The sequence below is a fragment of the Triturus cristatus genome, chromosome 1_2 (genome assembly GCF_964204655.1).
Source record: "Triturus cristatus chromosome 1_2, aTriCri1.1, whole genome shotgun sequence".
Classification (NCBI taxonomy): domain Eukaryota; kingdom Metazoa; phylum Chordata; class Amphibia; order Caudata; family Salamandridae; genus Triturus; species Triturus cristatus.
In genome coordinates, this window is record NC_140580.1 from 855,496,594 (window position 1) to 855,524,376 (window position 27,783).

The window sequence follows — 27,783 nt, forward strand, 5'->3', positions numbered from 1 at the left end:
TAAAGGGATGAAGTGCTGGAGGCCTGAGCTTCTTGTACCCCAAAGATCTCTGGACTGCAGAGACAACAAGCCTTGGCAATGCCAAGTCGACACGGTGCACAGGGGTTTGGTCCTAGAGGATCCGGTGAGGGATACTGTCCTCAAAATTGCAGAGGAGACCGGTCAGGACTCTAGGGCGCTGCAGAACCACTACCTGTGTTGCTGCGCCTCAGGAAGTTCATAGGACGACAGGGAGCAGCACCCCGGTCAGTTTCGTTGCAGTGCCTGAAGATGCAGGGGAGTGACTCCTTCACTCCAAGGGAGATTACTTTGGTTGCCTTGATGCCCACAGGTCCTCGAGAACTTGGATGAAGCACAGACACAGAAGACTTGAACAGACAGACGAGGAGCAGCAGTAGTAGTCTTCCTTGATACAGTCTAGGTTCCAGTTGAAGTCCAAGTATCCAGCCGGTCAAAGAGTGCCTTGGTTTCACAGGTGGTCTTGTTCTATGACCAATCTGAGGACCCACCCACATGGGAGCCCTTAAATACCCAAGGAATGTGTTGGAACGACTCGGGGGTTCCGCCCTGAGAAGGGGTTAGACAGAGGGGAGGATAATCCCCTGTCCTTTGTCCAGTTTCGCGTCAGAGCGGGAACAAAGGGTTACTGAACTGGCCAAACTTGAGTCTGCAAGGAGGGCACCAATTTTGCCCTTCAATGCAGTCTGGTAGTGCTGAAAAGTGTCCTCGCCCCAGTCCAATACACCAACTCCTGTCTGGGAGGTGGTCACACCTTCCTGTGACAAGAAACCTATTATTCTACCTTCCTCTGCTTGAGCTCAGCAGCAGGAGGGCAGAATTGTGTCTGTAGTCAGCAACAGTACTAGCTTGCTGGCAGACCCTGAAAGGCTGGTACTGGGAATACAGGGGGGTCCCGTAAAGAGCCCCTCAGTACATAGGATCATACTTCCAGCACCGGAATCAATGTTGGGGTATGATTCCAACATGTTTGATACCAAACATGACCGGGTTTGGTGCATCCACTATATAGTTACACATCTCGTAATAACTGATGTCCACTATATGTCTTAAAATGGCTGACCGCACTTACAAAGCCTGGAGCATCGGCTCCATGGTTTGGTGTGCCCTGCTTATGCAGATGCAAAAAGAACTATTGATGGACAGAATGCAGAACAATGTCATGCATTCACCCCAGTACAGAGATCTGGGCCTAAATCGTATTTTTTGCTCACCATGCCATTCCAGTTTGGACCCAGCCATATGCAAATCAGTCTTGAACCTGTGCCCAATGGAACACTCCAGCCCGAATTGCCAGGCCAGGTCCTCCCTGGACTGGAAACAAGCATCCTAGGACCGGTTTCGGGGTTTCACCCCTCTTCAGCCAGGATAGCTTGATTCCAGTGGCATGGAGAGCACGGGACTCACGTCTGAGCATACCCGTCCCGCTCGGGTAGACAAATGCAAAAAGAACTATTGATGGACAGAATGCAGAACAATGTCATACATTCACCCAAGTACAGAGATCTGGGTGTAAATCCATCGTTTTGTGTGTTTTGCTGCTCATGCAGGGGCTCCCTCCCACTTGTAAACAAGCAACCTGCCCTCAGGACTGAAGGGCCTACCATAGGGGTAACATAGGTTTTAAGTGCGGTGACCTCAGATAGAAGGAAGCTTAGATCTGTATTGAGAGGTGCAAGCACCAACTCATACAGACTGCAATGTCAGGCCTGTAGTCACAGTTTAAATGGCAGCCCATGGGAGGCCCCTGGTGTACCTCTGCCATTGGTACCTTTGTGCCATATACTAGGGATTTATAGGGGTACATCAGTAGCCAATTTTGGAGGTACAAAAGTACTTACCAGGTGTCAGTATGTTTTTGATCTTGGTCTGTTGGGATCCTGCTGATCAGGACCCCAGCAACTGTACTGTCTCCCCATAATTGGCTCTGTACTCCCAGAAAAGCTGAAGCGAAAATGGGATGTCTTATTACCTTGCTTTCTCTTTGCCTACAGAGACAGTCCTCAGAAGTGGGTGGCCTACAGCCCATTTGAACTTGTTTGGACATCCAGTTAGGGGTCCATTAGGTCTAGTTAAAGAATATGGGAGCAACTTCTCAAGCCCACATAACGGGACATAGTAGACTATGTACTGGGCCTGCGTTCTCACATGGCTAACTACATGAGGAAGGCCAGCAAAAACCTTGAGGCAAGCCAAGAACTTCAGAAATCTTGACATGACCAAAAGGCTGTACTGACTTGAAAAAGTCCCACAGGGAAATTCATGTGAACCGCCTAAAGCCTTTTATTGACAGGGATGACATGAGCTTGCTCATGGCCAATGAGGGTCAGGAGGAAGTGAGTGACCCTCTCCCTGATCTCCTCTCTCAGGACCTTGTTGATGGATTAATAGAAGGAGTAGTCTTGGCAGACAGCCTCACTGGTCAACAGCAGACTGTTTGTAGACATGTTCTCAGTCAGTTTTCTGGTCTCTTTTCTCTGACCCCTAGTCAGACCACCTGGTGTACCCTTGAGATGGACACTGGTGAAGGCCTGCCTGTAAAGAGCAAAATTTACAGACAGTCTGACCATGTCCGAGATTGAATCAGGACAGAGGTCCAAAAGATGCTGGAGTTGAGGGGTCATTGAGCCTTCGGATAGCCCTGTAGTCCTTGTGCCGAACCCTCGCACCCAGGATGGTAAGAGCGAGATGAGGTTTTGTGTTGACTATAGAGGCCCCCAATGTAGTCACTAGGACTGATGCCCATGCTATTCCAGGACAGATGAGCTGATTGATACTTTGGCCTCTGCCAAGTACCTCCGTACAGTTGACCTGACTGCTGGTTAATGGCAAATCAGACTTTGAGGATGCCAAATCAAAAACAACATTTTCAATTCCCAGTGGGCATTATCAATTTATTTGGTTTGAAAAATGCACATGTCACATTTCAGAGGCTAGTGAATGAAGTCTTAACAGGTCTTGAAGCCTATAGTGCAGTATATCTAGATGATATAGCGGTCTTTAGCTCCACCTGGGAAGATCACCTGGTCCACCTCAGCAATGTACTTCAGGCCCTGCAGAAGTCAGGTAAATGAAAAAAATACCCTTTGGACCGAATAATTGAGTGCAGGTGAAAGTTATTCCACAAGTACCCTCATTCAGACCCTATAATCTCATTCATTCATCCATGCCGAGGAAGATTGTAATACATATAATCAGGAATACACAAAACAAAATTGTAAACTTATGAAAATCTGACTTCATAGGTAAATTTATTGATTGTTCAACATATATTAAAAACAAAAGAGTTATTTCATACAGACGATAATTCAACATAAATACCCTATAGCTTACAATAAAAGCGAACAACCTAAGTTCATAAAAATACGAAATCACAATAACTAAAAACCATAAAAAATGAGTCACTAATATAGACAAACACAATATGTCAAAGAATATTACACATCCGTAATAACAATATGTAGGACGTAGAACCAGGTACTTTCGTGCTTAGTACTCGTTAACTGTCGCCCATATAAACAGATTTGTGTAGAAAAATAGGCGTCGACGCGTTTCGATGGCTTAATTATATCTTCATATTTTTCAAGACCACACTCTTGACTCTCATGTAATGATTTAAAAAGGACAAGGGACTTGCACAATAGTTAAGTCTGTACCTCTTCTAGTTAAGGCAAGCTACCGTCCATACAGTGGGCCTGTAGTTTATTAATTTTCTTATATGGAAGACTCCTATAAATAGTCTGGGCAGCCCTATGGTTATTCTTCCATTTCTTTAATCTTTTGTTTCCTTTTTGTTTCCCCTTTTTTAGAATAACGTCCTTATTTGTAAGAAGTCACTATTCTTGGGCAAATAGAATTGTAAAAGACCATATGCAATATGTGGAACGAATTTGGGATTAAATATTCGGGATTTTGAAGCCGCACCTCCTACGTACTTCTTGGCTATCTTGCCATGGACTTTATGTAGTTTCTTTGTGGGGATATCGCTGTATAGTTTCCCTCTTATAATTAGGGTTTTTCGTGATGCAGCCACGTGTTTAGTCGGCGAGGAACGGATAAACAGCCAGAAGTCAGGCCTCACTATCAAGGCCACAAAGTGCCAGATAGGGCAGAGAAAGGTTGAGGACATGTGCCACCATGTAGGTGGAGGCCAAGTGACACCACTGGAGAACAAATGTCAGACCATCTTGGGGTGGATTGCTCCCACTACCCAGACTCCGGTCTGAGCTTTCTTGGGTCTGACGGGGTACTACAGACTATCTGTTAAGGGCCTTGGATCCATAGTGACACTCTTTAATGATCTCACATCCAAGAGAATGCCTAAAAAAGTTAAGTGTACAATTAGCTGTAAGAAGGCATTTGATGACCTGATGCAAGCCATGTGCTCTGCTCCAATTCTGCAAAGTTCTGAATACTCCAAAGCATTCATTGTCCAGACAGATGCTTCGGAAATGCGGATAGGGGCAGTGTTGTCACAACTTAATGCAAAGGGCCATGATCAACCAGTGGCTTTTATCTGCAGATGGTTGACACCCAGGGAGAAGCGATGGTCCGCTATTGAGAGGGAGACCTTTGCTGTGGTCTGGGCCTTGAAGAAGTTGAGGCCATACCCGTTGGGTACTCACTTCATGTTCACCTCTTATGGCTGAAACGGATAAAGGGTGTAGTAATCTGTGTCTGTATATACTATACCACAGTGAGATATAGTGTGCACAGAGTCCAGTGGAACCCCAAAGGTAGGCAGAGGTAAAATTAGATAGAACCTTACTCTCTATTTGTGGTGGTGTGGTCGAGCAGTAAGGCAGTATCAGAGGACAGTGTTAAGCATTTGTTGTACACACTCAGTCAGCATATGAATTCACACACATTTCTTGCATGGTATGCTCCCACTTTTTGCTGAATTGCTGAAAGTACTTTGACTGAGTGTGCCCTGGACTCCTGCCAATCAGGTGCCCAGGGCCTATGTTCCTTCCCTAAAAACCTAAAACCCAAATTGGCAAACACTGGCCACATGTCAGCCCCTGGTAAATGGTACTCTAAGTACCCAGGGCCTTGTGACCAGGGAAGGCCTCTAAGGGCTGCAGCACTTATTGTGCCACCCTTAGAGGCCCTGTACCCTAACACAAACACACTGCCCTTGCAGGATGAGTGTCTGGGTACAAGACAAAACAAAGAGTCGACATGGCACCCATCCCTGAGTGCCATGCCCACAACCTACACTGCCCTGGTATACAACAGCCACCTCTCTAGCTGGGTGCCCTAATGCCAGTGGGGTGGGCACAGGAGCATGAGCCCTCTGCCCCTACAGTACCCAGGTCCATTCCTGGGCACTGGAAGTGCAGTGCTGCCATTTAAGAGTATATGGTGCTGAAGGCTCGTCAAACACAAACTCCACAGCACCATATTGGCAACACTGAAGACTGAGAAGTTTGGTATCAAACTTCTCAGCACATTAAACCTGCACTGATGCCAGCGTGGGATTTAATGTACAAAGCACTACAGAGGGCATCTTAGAAGATGCCCCCTGAAACCTAACCTACAATCTACGTCTGGTCTGAGAGGCTGCCACACAGCAGACACGCTGATGGACCCCTGGGTGGAGAGCCCCCCCTCTCTTGGGCCTGCAACAATGCACATCCTGGGCAAGGTGCTAGGTCTCCTCCCCCAGGATGGGCAGGGAGGAAGCTTCAAAGGCATGCCGCCTTTGTGAGCTTCTCCAGGACACTTGCTGTACTCAGCAACTGGCCCCCACCAGTTCTGACCCCCACTCTGGCGGGAAGATTGGCCGGAAACCCCAAGTAAGGACAGGGGATGTGCCAGCCTCTGCCAACCCCACCCCTCAGGTGGGGGAGGCGAGGTGAAGCACATCTCCGGGCTCTCGCCATCTTGAAGATGGGAAACCCTGCCCAATCAGGACTAGGCTACTGCCCCCCTCAAACAGAAGAGTGGCAGGATAGGGGGTGTATCCACTCCTTTACCTATCTGAAACGCCCCTAAATCTAGTATTTAGGGGCACCCTGCACCTTCCATCCTTAGATTCCAGATTCCGAAAAAGCAAAGAAGAGCAAGAAGAAAGAAGACCTGCCCTGCAGCTGCTAAGAAGAGGAAGACACCAACTGCTTTGGCCCCAGCTCAACCGGCCTGTCGACCCTCGAACCTGCTCCTGCTGAATCCCGGCACCTCTTGTGGCCAGCAACCTCACAAACCCCGGAGGACCTGGCTACCTTGTGACTCTGAGCACCTGGGACTCCCATGAGCAGTGGCTCTGCTCAAAACAAGTTTTTAACCCCTGGCATCAGCCCGGAACCGCGAACCCTACACACACTGCACCAGCCAAGCCTGGCCTGTGCATGAGTGAACAAAGACCATGAGGACGACCCCACGGCAACTGCGATCTCGAGTCCGGCACCCAAGAACTTCCCTCGATGCTCCTGACGACGCCTGCAGCCTCAGAACCAGGTACCCCCCCCCCAACCGCGATCAACAGATTGTAAGATTTCCCGATACCAAAACGCACCCCTGGACCCCGCGGCCCCCTGTGCCCAGCTCCTGGGTACCTATCTATCCTCCAACTACCCAACTTACCTCTCGAAGTGGTGGTGGCACCTGAAGAATCTTCGTACCCGAGCTCGCAGTCTTTTTCTATCACTCATGACATCAATGATGACATCTCAAATGACATCACTGATGACATCATCCAGTGAATGTGTGTTTTTTCTGAAAATTACATATGTTTTATATATGTATATCTCAAGGTCGATGGAAGAATAAATGGGTATATAAGTGTCTAAATGGATGATTTGTTTTCATCAGCCCGGAACCGCGAACCCTGCACACCCTGCACCCGCCAAGCCTGGCCTGTGCCGGAGTGAACAAAAGACCCCGAGGACGTCCCCCCGGCGACTGTGACCCCGAATCCGGCACCCAAGGACCCACCTCGACGCTCCTGACGACGACTGCAGCCTCAGAACCAGGTACCCCCCCCCCCCACAACCACGATCAACAGAGGGAAAGATTTGCCGAAATCTAAATGCACCCCTGCACCCGGCGCAATGCGGCCCCATGTGCCAAACTCCTGGGTACCTACCTATCCTCCAACTACCCAACTTACCTCTCGAAGTGGTGGTGGCACCTGAAGAATCTTCGTCCCCGAGCTTGCAGCCTTGGTTCATCCTGGAGCTTTCCCATTGAGCGCTCGAGGGCACAAAAGCACCCTGCACCCAGCCGCCCGAGTGGCCTTGGCAGTGTAACTTCTACTCCTACCTACTTCCCCATAGCAAGTGACCAGGAGCCCAGCTCCCCCAACAGTGGCCTGCTAGTCAGCATCCACCAACCAAGGCCTCCCTGCCTCCCATAGGATAACATTGGACCTAACTCACTTTGCACCCGGCTGCCCCTGTGCTGCTGAGGGTGTAACAACTGTACTTACCTGACCCTGGGAGACCCCGGAATCTGTGCCCAGAACCTTAACTCTGCCAGTCGAATACTTACCCAAAAGCCGATAACCCAATTTTCTTCCATAGGGTAACATTGACTGGTTTCTTCTGAAATTTCTTCGAAGTGTGGAGTTTCTAAAACTTAAAATATTCACCTAAAATCAACCGAGTAACGAAAATACTCACCTGCTATTAGGAGAGATTCCAGTGCTGGATCTTGGTGCCCATATTTTTAAGGAACAATGGTCCCATTCACATAAAATAGATTTAATACCACAATTGATACAATGAGAAATCGGGTTTTCAATGCAGGGAATGATAGTCGATGCAGTACAATTGTAAAACAACCAAAAATGATAAACCGTTGAGTGAGTTAACTGTGACAGGGTAAAAGGGAAATCGGCCGATTTCCTGAACCCAGGCAGGTGACTTAAAATGTGACGTTTTAGTGCACAAAAATAAGCAGTAACAAAAAGTCAGATCAGCATATCATACTCCAACAGTTAGATAATAGTTATTATAGAGTTTAGAGATGGTAGGCAACGACGTTTCGATCCCCTTGGAAATAGTGGGATCTCTTCAGGACAAGTGGATGACAGAAATGCCTGGGAAGTTAGCAATGAGTCAGCCGGGGGTCTGAGGAGAGGGAATGCAGATAGTGGAGGAGCAGGTACGGCGTGAGACTGGCGGCCGTGGTGATGGAAGCACAGATGGGGATTGCGCGTTAGGTGCGCGGTGACCTGTCCAAGGACTGAATCTAGGATCCAGTCCTGGAGTTAGAAAAGTAATCTACTGCAAATAACTTAAAACTCCCATTGAGCTCATTGTATTATTGTGTTTGAAATTGTGTTGCCTATTGCAACATCCCTGTAACTACTACATACTAAAGTCTATTGAATATTGCAAAATTATTTAACTAAAGCATCTCATTCTGATAAAGCATATTTTAATACCTATTGTTGGTTCTAAAATAAAACAACCATATCTTTTTTTATATAAACCATTGGCCTAGAGTTCAGTTATCGAGTGTGTGAGACCATTTGCTGACTGAGTGTGTACAACAAATGCTTTACACTGTCCTCCGATACTGTCTTACTGCTCGACCAAGCTACCACTTTAGAGAGTAAGGTTATATCTAACTTTAACCTCTGTCAAACCTCTGGGGACTGTGGACTCTGTACACACTGTACCTATTTGGGAACAGTATATACAGAGCCACTTTCTCACACAGACAAATTGTTTTTGTATAAAAATATTGTTTTAGTTATTTTATTTCTAGCTAGAACCAAGCAAGCCTGGCACAGGTAAGCAATAAGTACTTTACAGTAGTAATGCAATTGGAATACGATTTGGATGATACAGTTTTAGGATTACAATTGAATATGTACTTTGATTTAATTAACAGTGGATGCAGTAAAAAGGAAATACTTATTAAATGCAGTACATATGCTTCAATGGGAATTTCAATAAAATAGCAGGTAAGTAACTTTTGAGATTACTAGGCTCACTCAGAGTAGTATACCTGGATACTACTCTGGGACATTTCCTGGAACTAGGCAAGTAAAATCGTTTTTGTTAGATCATGCAATTTTAAAGAATTTCTTTAGATTTCAAAACTCGACACTTCGAAACTTTTCACCGAAAAACAGTCAATGTTATCCAATGGAGGAATATATGGTTATCGGTTCACAGGTAGGTAATTGGTCTTTGGGTTTAAGGTTCTGGGGTTAGAAAAAGGGTTCCCCCAGAGTCAGTGATGCACTCTTATTACACCCTCAGCGGCACTAGGGCAGCTAGGTGCAGAGCGTTGAGGTCCAATGTTATCCAATGGGGGATAGGAGGCCTCCGGTTGGTGGCTGCTGGCAAGCAGGCCACTGGGTTGTGGGAGCAAAGCTCCTGGACTTTAGCTCAGGGCAAATGGGGAAACAAATGAGCACCAAAGGTGCACCCTCAGCGGAATTAGGGTGGCTGGGGGCAGAGTGCTGTTTCGAGGTTGGACGCCCTGATGTTTCCATTGGAGTACCTCCGGTTTGCAAAAGCACTGCAGGCAGGGAGATGAAGGACTTCTGGGTGCGACCACCACTTCGAGAGGTAAGTTGGGAAGTTAAGGGTTGGTTAGGCACCGTTAGTTTGGGCACACAAGGCCGTGGGGAGTCGGGTGCAAGGGTGCCTATTGGGGTCGGATCTTCTTACCAGCTCCTGGTCGTGGTTGGGGAGGCCTTCTGGATTTAGGCTGCAGGCGTCGGCTTGAAGCAGGTCAGGGGTCGCCGGATCTCAGGTCAGGATCGCTGGGCACTGTTTCCTGTGTATAAATCGAATTTAGGGTACTGTTTTCTGTACACCATATGGTGTACCGTATCCACTTAGCTGCGTAGCATTTTCTTGTGGTCTGTTGTCGTGCCTCCTTTAGTATTTCCATTGATCTTTAAGGTAAGTTCAAATGTCCGAATTCTATGTATTCAGGTGCCAGGCCGCTAGGCTGAGCGTCACTGGTTCTGGTTGAAAGATTTGATCTCTTTGCATTGTGAGGAGGTCCTTGTCTGCCTTGAATTTCTCCATTGGTGCACATAGGTATATTTCTAGAGTTCAGAGGTTGAATACCTGTTGTAGGCTCCCATTCGTGCAAGCTGCTATTCTGTCTGCTGAGTTGCTCCGCTTCAGTGCTGTCCTTTCCTGGCAGGTGACTGGTCTGTGGGCTGATTTTCCTTGAATTGGCCCATTTCCATATTTCCTGAGCTAGTTTGCTTAGGGTGAATGATTTTGTTCCTACTTGCTTGTGGAGGTAAAACATTGTCGTGGTATTTTCCATCTGGATTAATATGGTCTTCCCTCCTATGAGGAGCTTGGAATGTCTTTAGTGGCAGGAATACAGTCTTCATCTCTAGGAAGTTGATGTGCTTTATAGAGACTGCATTGTTTCACTGACCCCGTACTCTCAGGTTTCCTGATTGTGCTCCTCGACCTTGTGGGATGCATCTGTTGTGATGGTCACTGAGGTAGTTAGCGTTTTGAAAGGTCTGCCTAGTGTTGTGTACTTGGATGCCCACAATTGTATCTCCATTTGAGCCCTTTCTATTACAACCACTAGATCCTCCCAACTCCCTGTGGTTTGTGACATACTGCCGCATAGACACTCCTGCAGAGGGTGCATGTGAAGGCGTGCATGAGTGATGAGGGGAATGTATGATGCTATCATGCCCATGAGTTTCATGACAGTCCTCACTGACAGAGACTGACCCTTATGATAGAGTTGTTTGTCTGATAGCTTGAATTCTCCCTTGGGTCTGGTATGCCACTGCGACCTTCAAGTTTAATCTTGCTCCTAGGAAGGTCTTTTCTTGTCCTGGCTTTGTTGATGCCTTTTTGTGGTTTATTGAAAACCTCAATTTTTAGTGTTGTGATCACCTGATAAACGTGAGTGTAACATCTTTGCTTTGAATTTACCTTCACCAGTCAGTCGTCTAGGTAGGGATAGACGTGGATTCCTCTTCTTAGAGATGTAGCAATCACTGCTAGGCACTTTGTGAAGGCTCTTGCTGCCGATTTTATCCCAAAGGGCGGGACTCTGAATCGGTAGTGAGTGTTCTCGTGGAAGAAACTGAGGTATTTCTTGTGTGCTTGGTTTATTTGGATGTGCAGATAGGAGTCCTTTAGAGCTATTGATGCCATGAAATCCGCTTTTTGAAGCTGCAGGATTACTGCCTGTAGTGTTATAAGATGGTTCTTAGCGTGAGATCTTGCTTTGGTACCAAGTAGTAAGGTGAATAGTTTCCTTTGTAGTGGGGACAGGGGATGTTCCCTGGCTCTTCCTCTGCCCCGAAAGGGCTGCCTTGGTTGCTGTGGTCAGGCTTGGTATCCAGACTGCTGGTTTGATTGCTGTCCGCAGCCCTGTATTTTCTGTTGCGGTCGTTGGCCTGTTGGGAAGACTTACCTCCATGTCGAGCTTCTGAGGTAAAAACCTGCTCTCTTGAAGGTACCTCTCTGTTGTAGGGCTCCCATAGCCCAGGCCATCTCACTGTCCTTTATTTGTTGAAGGGATTCATTTCCCTCGCTTCTAAACAGGGCGTCTCCTGTGAAGGGTTTGTTAATTATTTAGGTTTGGACCTCTTACTTGAACCCTGATATTCTGAGCGAGGCGAACAAGTTACTTACCTTCGGTAATGCTTTTTCTGGTGGATACAGTATCTGCCTGTGGATTGCTCACCTTGTGAATATCCCCTGCACCAGCAACATTCGTAAACTTTTGTAGCAGTCCACGCCGATGAGGTCGAAGACGTCACAGAGACATGGCTCCGCTCGAGACTCCGCTGACGTCATCGGCTCCATAAGAAGACCTCGTCGGCGTGATGACGTCAGTTCCACCCTTTTTTCCGTGCCTTCGAGGCACACGGACGGACTGACAGCAATAAATACACAGTAAACACAGTACATAATATACAAATCAACACACAGTGTGGAGAATAAATAAGAAGGCAAAAGAAATAGCACAATGCCTTTGACAATAACAAATACACTTTTGAAACACCATCATTAAAAATTGCAGGTATACAAGGGTGGACAACGGGGAGGCGGGTGGGTCAGTGAGGAATCCACAGGCAGATACTGTATCCACCAGAAAAAGCATTACCGAAGGTAAGTAACTTGTTCTTCTGATGGATACATCTGCCAGTTGATTCCTCACCTTGTGAAAAGATTCCCACAGCAGTCCCACTCCCGGAGGAGGGTCTCCACCCTTCTATACCAGAAAGTCCTGAAGGACGGAACGAGCAAAGTGTACGTCCCTCCTCACCTCGGAATCTAAGCAGTAATGCTTCACGAAAGTGTGGAGGGAGGCCCAAGTTGCCGCCCTACAAATGTCCTCCACAGGAACACCTCTAGACAAGGCAGACGTAGAAGACTTGGCTCTAGTAGAATGAGCCCTTAAACCCTCTTGAGGTTCCTTACCAGCCAAAGAGTAGCATATCTTGATGCACAAGACAATCCATTTGGAAAGGGTGCGCTTGTGAAATCCGATGATCCTGAGCCCAGGACCAGAGACGCAGAGCCTCTCTGCAGAGACAAAGAGACCCCCTCCTCCCTGCTTGTTGACATACCACATCGCGGTAGGGTTGTCCGTCATGACTTGAACCGACTGACTGCGAAGGGAAGGGAGGAAGGCCTTGAGCGTCAAACATATCACCCGCAATTCCAGAAGGTTGATGTGAAGCAACCTTTCCTCTGAAGACCCTTGATCTCCAGATCCCCCAGATGTGCTCCCCACCCTAGGGAAGAGGCATCCATTATCACTGTTGCCACAGATGGAGGTAGATGGAAGGGCTTTCCTTGAGACAGATTGCCCTCCACGCTCCACCAAGACAGATCCGCTGCAGCTTCTCTGGAGATCCTCACAGACTCCCTGAGATCTCCTTTGTGCTGATACCACTGCCTGTGGAGGCACCACTGGAGGGCCCTCATGTGCCAGCGTGCATGGTTGACCAACAGAATGCAGGAAGCAAACAGACCGAGCAGGCGAAGGACCTTCAGGACTGGAACAACCGCTCCATCGTAAAACAAGGGAATCATTTCCTGTATGTCGAGAATCCTTTGTGGATGTGGGAATGCCCGACACACAGTAGTGTCCAGTACCGCCCCTATGAACAGTTTGCGCTGAGAGGGCACCAGGTGAGATTTGGGTACGTTTATTGAAAAACCCAATTTGTACAACAGCTGAGTTGTAACCTGCAGATGATGAAGCACCTTCTCTGGCGACTCCGTTTTGATCAGCCAGTCGTCCAGATAGGGGAAAATTGAAATCCCCAACCTTCTGAGATGGGCTGCCACCACTGCCATCACCTTCGTGAAGACTCGAGGTGCAGTAGTAAGACCAAATGGAAGGACCGCAAACTGATAATGCTGTGACCCTACCGTAAACCGGAGATACTTCCTGTGCGACTTCAGGATGGGGATGTGGAAATACGCATCCTGCTAAATCGATCGACAGCATCCAGTCCTCCTGATACAGCACTTGAAGAACCTGCGCAAGGGTGAGCATCTTGAACCACTCTTGCTTCAGAAAAAGATTCAAGATCCTGAGGTCCAATAGTGGACGCAATCTGCCGTCCTTTTTCGGAATCAAGAAATACTGGGAGGGAAAACAAAAGGATTTGAGAAATGGGATATGATTGGCATATGCAAGGTGAGTGATTTTTGGGTGAAAGGGAAGTTTAAAACGTTTGAAATGCTGAAAGCGGAATATAAGTTGAATGATAGGGAGTACTTCCGGTATGCTCAGGTCCGCCATGCGTTGTGCTCGGCTTTCCCTGATGCTACTGCTATCCCGGAAAGTTCCCCACTGGAGGACAGGGTGCTCGATGGCTATGTGCCTGACAGCACAATCTCCTTGATTTATAAAAAGCTTATAAACGAACGGGCGGACTGGTTGACCCACCTGAGGGAGGTATGGGTAGCTGACGGTTTGGAATTAGATGATGAGGACTGGGTATCGGCAGTAGCCTCCCCGAGGGAGGTGGCAATTCCGGCCCGCCTTCGGCTCGTACAACTGAAGATACTCCATAGAGTGTATGTCACTGGACCCCGCCTGATGCGCATGGGTTTTTCCATGGATGGATTGTGTAAGCGTGGTTGTGGTTTGCTGGGTACTTTCCTTCACGTCCTATGGGAATGTCCTGAGGTGGCTCGCTTTTGGAGTCGGGTCCATGCGGTAATGGAAGAGGTCACGCATGTTGCTCTGTTTCCAGAAGCTAGGAGGTGTCTGCTGAACGTGTGGGAGCCAAACGATTATAATGTGGCACAGACGCAGTGGGCGACTTTGGGGAATATGGTGACTAAACGCAACATCGCACAGTTATGGGGTTCCCAGAGGTCACCCACGTTCTCGGTGTGGAAGGAGAATATGGACTGGTGCATGTTTAGAGAAAAAGACTGTATGTGGCGAGAGGCAAGCCTAGGAAATGGACTAGGGTGTGGGGTCCGTGGAATTCTTATCGTGCTGACATCTGCGCCCCTCCTCTGGCAAAAGTATTGGCTGTACCTTTGTCCCCCTAGCTGAACATTCCTAACTCGCTATGTTATGAGTATGATTCAGTTTGACTTTTCCTCTGCTCCCAGGCCCCCCTCCCTCCTCTGTCACAGACCATTCATGATGATTATATAAAGTGGAATTTCCTACCCCGGGGAGCGCGTGCGGATACTTACAATTCTTATTGCCTTGTTTGTGTGAAATGTTTATAAGTTTCAAATCGAAAGATGAAACCGTCTTTAATACTGTTATTCGACTACAACCGCTGCCTTCACTCGGAGTGCTGATAGACTGACGGGATCTTTTGATTGACATGTCTGTATAACGGTGAAATAACACATCTCGTACTAATTAGCCGCCGGCCCAAGTGGGTGTAGGCCCATGTCTGTACCTCTTTGAAGTCAAATAAAGGTTTCTTTAAAAAAAAAAAAAAAAAAAAAAAAAGAAATACCGGGAGTAGCATATCCCTGACCCCTCTCCTGCTCTGGAACCACCTCTATCGCACCTTTTTTTTAGTAACGTCAGGACTTCCTCCTGCAGGAGAAGATGGTGATCCTCTTGACAAGGAGGGTAATTCGGAGGAAATTCCCGAAAGGGAAAGGCGTACCCATTCTCTACAAGATTTAGAACCCAAATGGTCGGTAGTAACCGATTCCCAATCTTGTAGAAAATGGGTAAGCCAGCCCCCCACAGGACCAGCATGATCCAGAATGGTGGATCTAGGGCTGCTTTGCAGTGGTGGGAGGGGCGGAGGAGGAGGAGAGCTGACGACCTAGAGTGCGACCTCTGACTCTGCCTCTGTATCTCTTATACAGAGTGTTTTGCTGCTGTTGCTGCTGATGCTGGGGCTGTCTGTAAGAACGAAAGGGCCCTGTACCTCTTGAACGAACCCCTTGGCTGAGATTGAAGGCTCAAAGATTTAGCCATGGCCTTACTCTCTTTAAATCTTTCAGGCGCAGCATCCGCTTTCTTGCCAAAAAGTACGGAGCCATCAAAAGGCAAGTCCAAGAGTGTTGACTGGACATCAGGGGAGAATTCTGAAGATTTAAGCCACACACTCCTCCTGGTGGCAACAGAAGATCCCATGACTCTTCCAACTGAGTCAGCTGTATCCAAGCCACTTTGGATCACCTGATGTGCCGCCGCTTGGGTATCCGAAAGGACCTCATTGAAACTTATCCTATCCTCTTCTGACAGCTTTGGGGCTAGCTGCTTTGCTGAGTCCATAAGAGTATGGATATAGCGGCCCAAAAGACAGGTGGCATTTGTCGATTTAAGGGCCATGCTGGCAGAAGAGAAGACCTTCTTGGCCGACTGATCCAATTTCTTTGCTTCCCTGTCACTCAGGACTTGGGGAAAAGAACCTGATGACTTTCTAGAACAGGCAGCCTGAACCACCAGACTCTCCGGAGATGGGTGGGATGACAAAAAGTCTGGGTCCCCCGGAGCTGCCCTATACCTCCTGGCAATAACTTTAGAAACTGCCGGAGCAGAATAGAGCTTATGCCACACCTCCATTACTGGCTCTATAATGGCGTCATTAAAAGGAGGATGTTAGGCTCTAACTCTGCAGAAGGCAACTGCAGATCTAAAAGTTCAGCCGCCTTCTTTATAACAGCATGGTATGGTGCCACATCCTTTGAAGGATCATCAGAAGGAGGAGTAATCTCCCATTCAGATGATACGTCCAGGCCACTAGCCTCCTTCAACTTAAACACATCGTCCGATTCCATAAGCTCACCTTCCTCCACTTCCTCCATCAGGTATCTCTGTTCATCCAGCACCCTTTGGGCCTCCCTCCTAGACCTGATCCTCACAACCAGAGTCGGCGGCACCATGACCGAATCCGACGGCGCCGGAGTCGAGCGAGGATCCAATGGAACAGCCGGCGTCGAACGAGGTCGAGTCGGCGCCGGTGAAGAAGGGAGCGGCGGCGATGTCCTCGGCGCCGGTAGATGCCAAGACTGCGTCGCCAGAAAAAATGGCATGAAGGGAGCCTGAGGATAAGGTTGGGTAACTCCCAGACTGAAGGCCATAGGACCCGAAGGTGCACCAGAGGGGTACATGGATCTGGAGAAAACTCCGTACATCGCATTAAGATAATGCGTAGGGTCCTGAACTTTTCCTGGAAACGCAGGATATTGTTCAGGCATCACTGGACTCGGGCCAACCGGCACCGACGGTGGAATCAGCGGAGCCTAAGGCTCGACCGGAGCAGGAGGTTCCTCACACGGAACCGGAGACGGAGATAAAGCCGGCGTCGGAGATGGAGCCGGAGCATGCTCCGGTGAAGCCACAGGTGACGATAGGCCAATAGGAGAATCAGGAACAGGTGAAGGAGATACAAAGTCCTTACGGCGTCGGGAGGGCGATGTCGATCTCGGAGCCGCATCCCTATGCGAGTGATGTCGAGATGAGTGCCTCTCCTTTTTCTTGTGCTTCTTGGAAGCATGCCCCGAAGTCGACTTAGACGCCGACTTCGATCTTCTCCGGCCTCTTTTTTCCTTATTCATCCTTGCGATGAACAATTTCGCTTCCTTCTCTTTAAGAGCCTTGGAGCTCATCTTGCGACAGCAAGAACATCCTTCCACATCATGGTCCGAAGACAGGCACCACACGCAGTCTTCATGCGGATCCGTTATCGAAATGTGTCTCCCACATTCTCGACAAGGTTTAAATCCAGACTTCGTCGACATTTCAGCAGAAGAAGAGAGAGAAACCAGCTGAAAACAAAGTAACAAGAACAGCTACAGAGAGAGAGAGTCCGGAAATCCGTTGACGTCGACGGTACGGAAAAAAAGGGTACTGACGTCATCACGCCGACGAGGTCTTCTTATGGAGCCGGGAACGTCAGCGGAGTCGCGAGCGGAGCCGTGTCTCTGTGACGTAGTCTTCGACCTCATCGGCGTGGACTGCTACAAAAGTTTCCGAATGTTGCTGGTGCAGGGGATATTCACAAGGTGAGGAATCCACTGGCAGATGTATCCATCAAGTGCCTCCTTAACATTGTGCCTGTGCATATTTGCTTGCTGGCTGCATCGGCTGAGTCTAGGGCTGATTTTAGGCAGGTGTTTTCTATGTATTTTCCCACCTGTATGATGAATTTTGCCCTCTTTTTCTCCTCTTCTGGGAACTTCTTCAGCAGTTTTTCGATTGGCATCCCATGGTTTGTGCCATACCCGTTCAGGAGGGTATTGGGGTTTGCAGTGCGCCATTACGTTGCTGCTACCTTCTCCATCTTTCTTCCCACCATGTCCATTATTTTACTGTGTCTCTCTGGAGGTGGGCAAGTGGAGGAGGGAATGCTGCTGCTTCCTCTTGCCGTGGTGACAATGATGGAGTCTGGCATGGTGTTTCCCTGAATGTATTTAGGGCCCTTTGTGAAAGGTTTTTATTTTTTCCCCACCCTTGGGGTTACCCCTTTTGCTGAGGGTGGCTCCTTGTAAGCCTCCTAGTCCTGGCCCAGGATGCTTGGTAGCATTGGGAGGTAGTGTATCCCTTTGGTGGATGGTGTCAAAGTCTCTAGGAGGAAGCAGGTCAGCTGCTCTCTTGATGAGACTATTGTAGAAGGCTATGTCGTCTGGTGGCAAAGCCTTTGAGGAATAGCTACAGACCTCTTCTTCTAGGTTTTCTGTTTCGAGATCATTCCATTCTTCCTCGAAAGTCCCCGAAGCTTCCTCCTCTTCTGAAGCGTTGAGTTCCTCTTCAACATCCTCTTCATGAGATTCAGGGGTAGCCGGAGATTCGAGGATATCTTCTGCGTTTGTCGTGGGCAGGTTTCACGGGAATTCGGAATTTCTTTAGCAACTCGAACTACTTTTTTCATAGAAGGAGAGCCACCATTTCCGGTTCCAGGCATCTCTTTTTCACCACATCGAGCGCCCTTTTGGCGTCTGAGGCCGGGGAGATCCTCTTGGGTGTGGTGAATTCTGCCTCCGAGGGCATGGTCTTTCCCCTCACAGCCTCCGGTTCGGCTCCTGTCCTCATCGATTTTGACGATCTTCCCTCGTCGGTATCCCTGGGGTGGGATCCGTGGGTTTCTTTTGGTTTCACCTGACCCTCAGTCGTCATTTGGGCTGCCTTTTGCACCTTCTTTTCAGGGCACATGGTTTCCGACGGGTGAGGGTTTCTTACCTTGCCTGTCTTTTTCTGAGTGGCCTTTGCCGCCTTCTTCGTGGTACGCCTCTTCTCGGCATCCCCTTCGAGAATCTCGACATTCAACGCCCCATGTGTCGATTCTGCAGCCACTCCCTGGTCGTCCTCCTCGCTTGAGAGACCCAAGTCCCTCCACAATGGTTCTTTCTGGCTTTGGAGCATGGCTGCGTAATTTTTGTCCCTCTGCTTTTGGCATACCTTGAGTGACATGGACAAGAACACCGAACAGGTCTCGCAGTCTTTATTCTAGTGATACCTCGGCAGGCAGAGGTTACAAATGTCATGTGGATCGTGTTGTACAATCTTGTGGTGACACTTAGGGCAAAATTGAAAGGGATATTTTCTATGGCCCCTTTCTCGCCCTCTTTTGGTCCATCTGCGTTGTTACTCCATCTGGGTTCCCCGACGGGGAAAGTTGTCCAGAGGACTCTCTTCTTCTCCAGTGTCTTCTCAGTCGATAACCGATGGTTTTTTCTCACTCAAATTTCTTGATTCTTTCGAGAATTTCATCCAAAACTTCAGAGTGCCTCCCTTTGCTTCCAGATCCAACAGCGGAAAAAAGACCCTGAAGATGGCTACCACGCACAGGAACTTCTGGGGCGCCGTCTGACGTCACACAAGGGATGGATCTAGCACCAAATGGTGGTCAACGATGCCCCAAACAAAACAAAAAACCAAAGACATTTCTGGAAGAAACCACTAGATGGCGGAATAATGCACATCATGTGAATCCAGAAAAGGATTCATGCTTCAAAACCTAATGTCTATAAATACTAATAATGGCCCCATGACACTTGAAGTGCACGGCTGTGTATGAAGAGATGTCCATTATTCTGTATGTGAAGAGTAACAAATCAGTAACAATACTCTGCATGTAATTTATGGCAGCAAGCATTTTGAATGTACACTAAGTATCAACTTGTGAACGGCTCTAAATAAGCACTCATGGGAAGCTTGTGGTTCCATCCAAGTGCACCAATTGTAAAGTACCGAGAGTGTTAAACAGATTACCTTTCCCTGCATGACATTTGAAATCATTTTTTCAACAACATTCTTCTGAGACAGGTACTTCTTACTGCAAGAAAAAAAGATGTGTGTTAATGGTTGGGAAGCGAACAAGGCCCAACATCCCCAAAAACAAAATTTCTAGTGCATAACAATGACCCAGCAAATTAGTTTAGTTCAGCAACTTCTCTCCTCCAATGACCACTTGTTCCCACTACTGTTGTCAGCAACCTTCCTGTCAAAAAATAAGTGCCATGTATCACTCTTACCATTTCTCTGGTCCAGCAATGTGCATTTCCCCAGCTACTCATCAATATAACCATAACTGGGATTTTCATATTTACCAAAGGAGGTGTTATGAAAATATGCATGCTTGGTGAGCATGGGACGGAAAGACTGGGTGAATAGTGCCCAGGGAGGAGACACTGTGCAACCTTTCAAAAACATTTCCTTTGTCCATTTGTGAGTATGCCACTGTTGCACCTCTTTGTGCTCTAAATTCTGCACCCAAAGAGTAGGTAGCTGTGTTGAAGGTTATTGCCCTGACAAACCAATGCCCTCTCCAAAGTTACTAAAACTCTCCACCAACTCTCTCCTATATTGTACTAGGAGTTGCCTTGCAGTCAGAGAAACATTACCAAGGATCTCTAGGGACAATCCACAGACTACCTTGACAGAGTGAAACCAATCATGTCAGTACCTTACAGCCCAAATCTCGGGGAAGAGATAAAAGCCACAGCAAGGAAACACCAGCCTCCTTGGATGGACGCTTGCATTTTAAATAAAGTCTGCATGTTAGCTGGCTCTGGCTTCTCGTCAGCACCCAAAAAGTTGGATAATTAGGAGCTTTCTCAAGGCAATAACTTGTGATTTGTCAGACGTAGATGAGGCTGTCTGCACCATCTAAGAGGTTGTCAGAGATAGCACCTTGATGGTAGCTGCTTATTACTTAAGAGCTCAAACAAGACTATGCCTATTGTCATCTACTGTGTCATACTGTACCTGATTGAGCCTTAATTTCTCAACTTTGCTACCTGTATAGCATCAAGCACCCAAAGAATTGACTTGGATATCCAATTGAAGTGCACAGTACTTGGGCCATGTGGCAACAGTGGTTGACCGTATCAACCAAGTAAACTACAGAGCAACCACAGACAGCCTCACAACCTTTCTCTTGCAGACGCTCCTTCATTCTTGGCATGCACAACACAACCACTCTCAGGGACATTCATATCTGTCCTATTGGGCCAATGTTCTAGACGTGCCCCTGTATGTCACAGGCCTCTTGGCAAGCACCTGCACAGATTTGTAGCTACCATTAAATTGTATTGACCCGAACTGATAATTATGCACACTCTTACCATCTCCCCAGCCAGTCCAGGGCAGCTCTGTGCAGCTGGAGGTGACCTGCTCCCTGTCCAGCACTGGCCAGTGTTGCCATCACCACCATCAGCTCTGGGAATCCAGCTCCATCACTGCCAGATAAAATCTCTGTTGCCATTGGGATCAGAGTGCTGAGCAGCACAGTGCAAACACCTTCTCCCACTTGGCTATGGAGAAAGGGGTAAGAGTACAAGATTGAAAAATAAGTGCAAATGCCAGACTATAGCCACACATGACAAACGGAGCACATCATGAGCACAACCACTCCCCGCACCCATTACATTCCAATTGACCTCATCCACCCACCAATGCCCAGTCCATCTTGCCCAACTTGAACCACTTGTCAAAGGAGAAAACAATCTGGGTATCGTCTGCAAGAGATTATTTTTGCCCAAAACAAATTCAAGGAGTCATGTAAATATTAAATAATGTGGGGCTAATTAATAACCAACCCCGAATGGACCCCGGACTGACACATTTTGGCTACCAGACGAACAGGGAGGTAACCAAACACCTTGCCTCCTATCCTCTAAGAAGATTTGAACCACTTCCAAGCCTTGTCTCTGGTGCCAATCTCCTAAAGTCGGTTGAGCAGCCTGGCATGCGGGCCATATTGAATTCTGCTCACAGGTCTAGCAGTACCATGACTGCCCTACCGCCAGTATTGATGGTGCTTAATCAGTTCGGAGAAGTCAAGGATGGCAGTCTCTGTGCTGCACCTTGGCATTAAGCCAGATTGGCTGGGATGTAATAGTCCATATACTTTGAGAGCTGACGATTCACAAACTTTTCCAGAAACATGGATGGCACAGGCAAAAGGGAAACGGGCCTGTATTAGCCTGGAATGTCTGGGTTTGTACTTGCCTTTTTATTTGTATTAAAGCTGTAAACCTTTAGCATGCTTCTACCTGGACGGAACTGCAGCTATAGCCAGGGAGTAATTTAGGAGGACCGTCGTAATGGGGTTATAACATTACATTAGCAAAACGAAGAGGAAAGGTTGTCAGAGATCAGAAGGTGAGCAGGACTTAGAATTAAGGATAGCCCTTCTAGAGTCTTCAATAGAAATCTCATTGAATTCGATCATTAAACAGGACACAGAATTAGGGGGTTTAGTTGATCTAAGAACCTCAACATTCAAAGTCAAGGATATTGTAAGACTATTCTGGATCGCCTGTATTTTGCTAAAAAATAAGGCCAAATCTTCGCACCATTTGGCTGAAGGAGTCTTGCTTCTGCCAATCTAGTGAACTCTAGCGAAAGGGCTAAGGAGCCTCCTTTAGTGTTTAACAGACTTCCTGCGGATTTCCGGATGATGGGATAGAATTTCCTTCTTTACACTTGGATTGTGGAGGTGGCATTTGGAGTACTTTATGTAAAATTAATGTATTGAATATGCTACTTACCAGTATGCATCGGTTCTTGGCATGTAGGGCTGCTGACATTCATATCTGTGCATAGATCGCCGCCTAGTGTTGGGTCCGGATGTTTGCACGTTGTTGTCCTGGAAGAGTCTTCGAAGTATCCTGGGATAGGTGACTCCTCCCCTGGACTACAGTGCGCATGGGCATCCTCTCCATCCTCAGATTGTTTTTCGCCATTGTGGCAGTGATGGAGTAGATACAGAAAGTGATGACCATGCTTACAGTAATTCTGAGAGCTGCAGCTGCTACAGGCGCCGGGGAGGAGGGAGGGCGATATGAATGTCAGCAGCCCTACATGCCAAGAACAGATGCATACTGGTAAGTAGCATATTCAGTTCGAGGCATGTGGGCTGCTGAATTCATATCTGTGCATAGAATACATAGCAGTACCTCCTATTAGCGGCGGCTACCAGTGCCAGCTGCAGCGGTCTGAAAAAGAGTTTTGAGAACAGCCTGTCCTACAGCTGCCTGCTGTTTTGATTGCACATCTACACAATAGTGTTTGGTAAATGTGTGTGTAGTGGACCAGGTGGCTGCTCTACATATATCATGCAAAGGGATGTTTCCCAGGAAAGCCATGGAGGCCCCTAACTTACGTGTTGAGTGGGCTCGTGGGGGAATCGTTAATGTGCGTTTAGCCTTTTGATAGCAAATTTGAATACATTTAACGATCCATCTGGCTATACCTGCTTTGGAGATAGCGTTACCTTTGTGGTGTGGGGCAAAGGCAACGAAAAGTTGTTTAGTCTTCCTAAAGATCTTAGTCCTGTCGATATAGTACATGAGGGCTCTCTTCACATCTAGTGTATGGAGTGCTCTTTCTGCGACAGTTTGCGGGTTTTGAAAGAAAACGGGCAGTTCAATAGTTTGATTCATGTGGAACTGCGATATCACCTTGGGCATGAATTTGGGGTTGGTACGTAGTACGACCCTGTTGGCGTGAACCTGTATAAATGGCTCTTGAACGGTTAGTGCCTGGAGTTCACTAACTCTTCTTAAAGAAGTGATCGCTATTAGGAAAGCTACTTTCCAGGTAAGGAATTGAATCTCGCATGAGTGTAGAGGTTCAAAGGGTGGACCCATCAGGCGTGTGAGGACCAAGTTGAGGTTCCACATTGGAGCCGGTGGGTGGCTTGGAGGAATTACTCGTTTGAGTCCTTCCAAGAATGCTTTGATGGCAGGCACTCTGAATAAAGAGAGGTGCTGCCTGTTCTGGAGATAGGCTGATATTGCGGTCAAATGGACACTTATAGAGGTGTACGCCAGATTGCATCGGTATAGGTGTAAGAGGTAACAAATTATGTTTTGGATGGATGCGTCTAGCGGGTTAATGTCATTATTATTGCAATAAATGACGAACCTTTTCCATTTGGCTGCATAGCAAGCTCTGGTAGTGGGTCTTCTAGCTTCCTTATTGATGTCCATACAGTCAGGTGGCAGGTTTAGGTAGCCAAACTCTAGGACTTCAGGAGCCAGATTGCCAGGTTCAGCTGTTGCGGATCTGGGTGCTGAATCTCTCCATGGTTCTGCGTCAAATGCGCGGGTTTGATCTGCAGCCTTTGATGCGGCACCACGGAAAGTTCGAGAAAAGTGGTGTACCATGGCTGGCGTGCCCACGTTGGAGCAACCAGGACGAGTGTTAGTGAGTGTTGTGTGAGTGCGAGCCACCAGCGGTATCAACGGTGCTGGGGGAAAAGCGTACGCAAATCTGCCGGACCAGTTCATCCATATCGCATTGCCCTGCGACTGCGGATGTGGGAACCTGGCGGCAAAGCTTTGGCATTTTGCGTTTTCGCTTGTGGCGAATAGGTCTATCTCTGGATGACCCCATTGCTGGAAGTACGGTTGGAGTACTGAAGGGTGTAACTCCCACTCGTGCATCTGGTGGCTGTGTCTGCTGAGCAGATCCGCCATCTGGTTGTCCTTGCCGGGGAGGTGTTCCGCCATGAGGAACATGTTCCTCTGAATGGCCCACTTCCACATGCTCTGAGCCAGATGAGACAACTGTGGAGAGTGTGTTCCTCCCTGCTTCTGTATGTAGTACATAGCGGTCATGTTGTCCGTCCGGATCAACACGACTTTGTTGCACAAGTGTACTTTGAATGCTTTCATAGCCAGGAAGATTGCCATCAGTTCTAGAAGGTTGATGTGCATCTTCTTTTGTTGTGTTGTCCATAGTCCCTGCACTGTGTAGTTGAGTACATGAGCTCCCCATCCCTGGAGAGACGCGTACGCTGTCAGTATTATCTGTGGAACAGGCTCTTGGAACGGTCGGCCCTTGCAAAGGTTTTGTGGATTCCACCAATGCAGAGAGTTGTATGCCCGACCGCTCACCAACACTAGGTCTTTTAGTTGTCCGTGAGCCTGATTCCATTGACGTGCTAAGCACTCCTGAAGCGGGCGCATATGTAGTCTCGCGTGTGGGACTATGAAAATGCAGGAGGCCATCATGCCTATCAACTGCATGAACACTCGCGCGGGAAGGGAGTGTTGTGGTTTGAACTTGGAAATCAGCATTTGCATGCTGTTGATTCTCACTAAATTTGGCTGAGCTGTGGCCGCCAGAGTGTCTATGGTCGCACCTAGGTACTGTTGTACGTGTGCGGGTTGGAGATGTGATTTTGGGTAATTTAGTGAGAACCCCAGACTGTGAAGGAGGTGAATGGTGCGTGACATGTGGCTGGCACATTGCTGGGCTGACTTTGCTTGAACAAGCCAGTCGTCCAGGTAAGGGTAGACGTGTATGTGCTGCCTCCGTAGATGTGCAGCCACAGTAGCTAGGCACTTTGTGAAAACTCTGGGTGCTGTTGTCACGCCGAAGGGAAGGACTTTGAACTGGTAGTGCTGCCCCTGAACAGTGAACCTGAGGTATTTTCTGTGTGAGGGGTGAATGGGTATGTGGAAATACGCATCTTTGAGGTCCAGTGTGGCCAGGAAGTCTCCCTGCTTGAGCAGCGGGAGGACTTGCTGTAGGGTGAGCATGTGGAAATGCTCGGAGAGAATGTAGCGGTTGAGGGGTCTCAGGTCTAGTATAGGTCTGAGTGACCCGTCCTTTTTCGGTATTAAAAAGTACAGGGAGTACACCCCTGTACCTTGCTCGTGTATGGGTACGACCTCTATTGCGCCTTTTAGTAGCATACTTGGCACTTCCTGCTGTAAGAGCGTTAAGTGCTCTGAGGACATAGGACGGTGTTTTGGAGGTATTGTGGGTGGAGTTGAGGTTAATTCTAGGCAGTAACCGTGTTTGACAATATCTTTGACCCACCTGTCCGTGGTGATGGAGTTCCACGTGGACAGGAACCTTTGTAGCCTTCCCCCGACAGGTGTTATGTGGTCGGGAGGAAGGGAGAGGGCGTCACTGTTTGTTCTTGGGGGAGGACCTGGTGTTGCCGTATCCGCGTCCTCTGCCCTTTGTGCTTGAGCCACGATATCCACCCCGGGTGTTTTTATCGTAGGAACTTTGTGTGTTTCCCTTGTTGTAGGTTTGCTGTGACCCCTGTCCTCTACCTGCTCCTCTATTTCCGGGGCGACGAAAGGAGCCGCTCCGAAAGGACTGCGTTTGGAGAGCCCCCATGGACTTTGCAGTGTCTGTGTCCTTTTTTATTTTCTCTAGGGTGGTGTCAACCTCTGGCCCGAATAAGTAGTCGGGGTTGACAGGCTGGTTGAGGATGTTATTTTGTACCTCAGGTTTGAATCCAGAGATTCGTAACCAGGCTTGTCGTCGCAACATGACGCTAGTGTTTATGGCTCTGGCAGCTGTATCTGCGGCATCCAGTGCACACTTAATGGATGCGTTTGTGAGGAGTTGTCCCTCCCTGATGAGGATCTCTGCTCCCTCTTTGAATTGGTCAGGGAGATGTTGGAGTAATGTTTCTAATGTGTCGTAGTGTGCTCGATCGTAGCGAGCGAGGAGCGCCTGAGTATTGGCAATACGCCATATGTTAGCTGCTTGGGCCGCAACCCGTTTGCCGGAGGTCTCTAGCACCTTGGACTCTTTGTCCGGGGGAGGAGCATCCCCTGTCGTTTGCGAGTGTGCCCGTTTGCGAGCATTCGCAACTACTATGGAATCCAGAGGTAACTGGCCTCTAATGTAGGTAGGGTCCCCAGGCGCCGACCTGAATTTCTTGTCGATCCTGGGGTTTTTTACTATTGCGCTGGTGGGTTCTTTGAAGATGTCCTTTGCTGGTTTGAGGACACCTTTCAACATGGGTAGAGTTTTTATATTCCTTTCTGAGGATGCGAAAGTATCCATGAGAAAGTCGTCCTCGACGGTGTCAGAGTGGAGTTGCACACCGTGATTGGCCGCAGCACGTTCAATGGGGGCGTTGAATGCGGCAGTGTCCTCTGTGGGAGATGTTTTCGCTCCATATAGTTGCGGGTCCTGTGTATCCATAGGTGCACCCGGGTCTACAGGGTCATCCCAAGCTTGGTCAGGGTCCTGTTGGCCTTCAGGGTCCATCTCTCCGGGGTAAGGGACATGGTCACTTATGTAGTCCTCCAAAACGTCTGTTTCGGAGTGTGTGGGAGAGAAGGACTGTGGATCTTGGTAAGAGGAATGGAGAGGTTCGTAAAGAACTGGTTCCGAAGCCACTGGCAGCTTTTTCTTAAGCGGGATCCGGTAGGAGTCCAAAGCTGGCTCGGAGGTTATTCTCCTCTTGTGGAGCATCATTCTGCCGGTGTCGGCGTCGATGATGTGTGATGGTGACGTCTCTGCAGGAGAGCGTTCGGCAGGCGTGATCGTGGTGTGGGTGACACGTGTTCTGATTTGGAACAGTTTTGGGGCCGTGGATGGCGGCAGGCCAAAAGTGATGTTGGCCGGTGCCGGAGAGGCTGTTGGAGCTTTTATCGGCTCGGAGCCGGACGTGTCCTGGAGGACTGCCTTGTGTTTGATGTGTTGCAAGGACGCAGCAACTGGCCGCACCTGGAGCGCCATCGGTTCTTTTGCGCCGACCTGTTCTGTAGAGGCGGGCGTGGACTTCTTCGGCGCCACTGGGTCATCGACTCGAGGAGCGGTAGTAGCCGTCGACGCCGATGATTGTGCCTTCGTTGGTGCTGTCGAAGCGGTGTGAGACGCAGCAGCCAGTTTGACCTTTGTGGCCGGAGCCGATTGTTTCGGTGCCGGGAGCCGAGTAGGTTTGGCGTCACCGAAGTTCTTTTTCCGTGTGTCGGCGCCGACGTCGGCTGCTGCAAGCTCGGCACCGAAGTCTCGTTTGATGCGGTCGGTGCCGACGGGTTTGGCTGGCGTCGAAGGTGTGGTGGGCTTCGATCCGACCAGCGTCACTTTTGGTTTCGGTTTTTGATGAACCAATACAGCTTTCGGTTTTGGTTTCGAAGAAGGGAAACC

General features: G+C 48.5%; 1 protein-coding gene across 14 annotated transcripts in view; it reads right to left on the minus strand.

Annotated features, from left to right (window-relative positions):
- UBR4 (ubiquitin protein ligase E3 component n-recognin 4) overlaps positions 1–27,783 on the minus strand; it is a 1,980,383-nt gene that overhangs the window by 1,263,259 nt on the left and 689,341 nt on the right. For all 14 annotated transcript variants that reach the window (XM_085609056.1, XM_085609055.1, XM_085609054.1 and 11 more), the window contains exons 33-34: positions 20,994–21,182; positions 19,639–19,702 (exon numbers count right to left, since the gene is read on the minus strand). In XM_085609056.1, the coding sequence (XP_085465182.1) occupies positions 19,639–19,702; positions 20,994–21,182 (253 nt within the window). The remainder of the gene's footprint in view (positions 1–19,638; positions 19,703–20,993; positions 21,183–27,783) is intronic.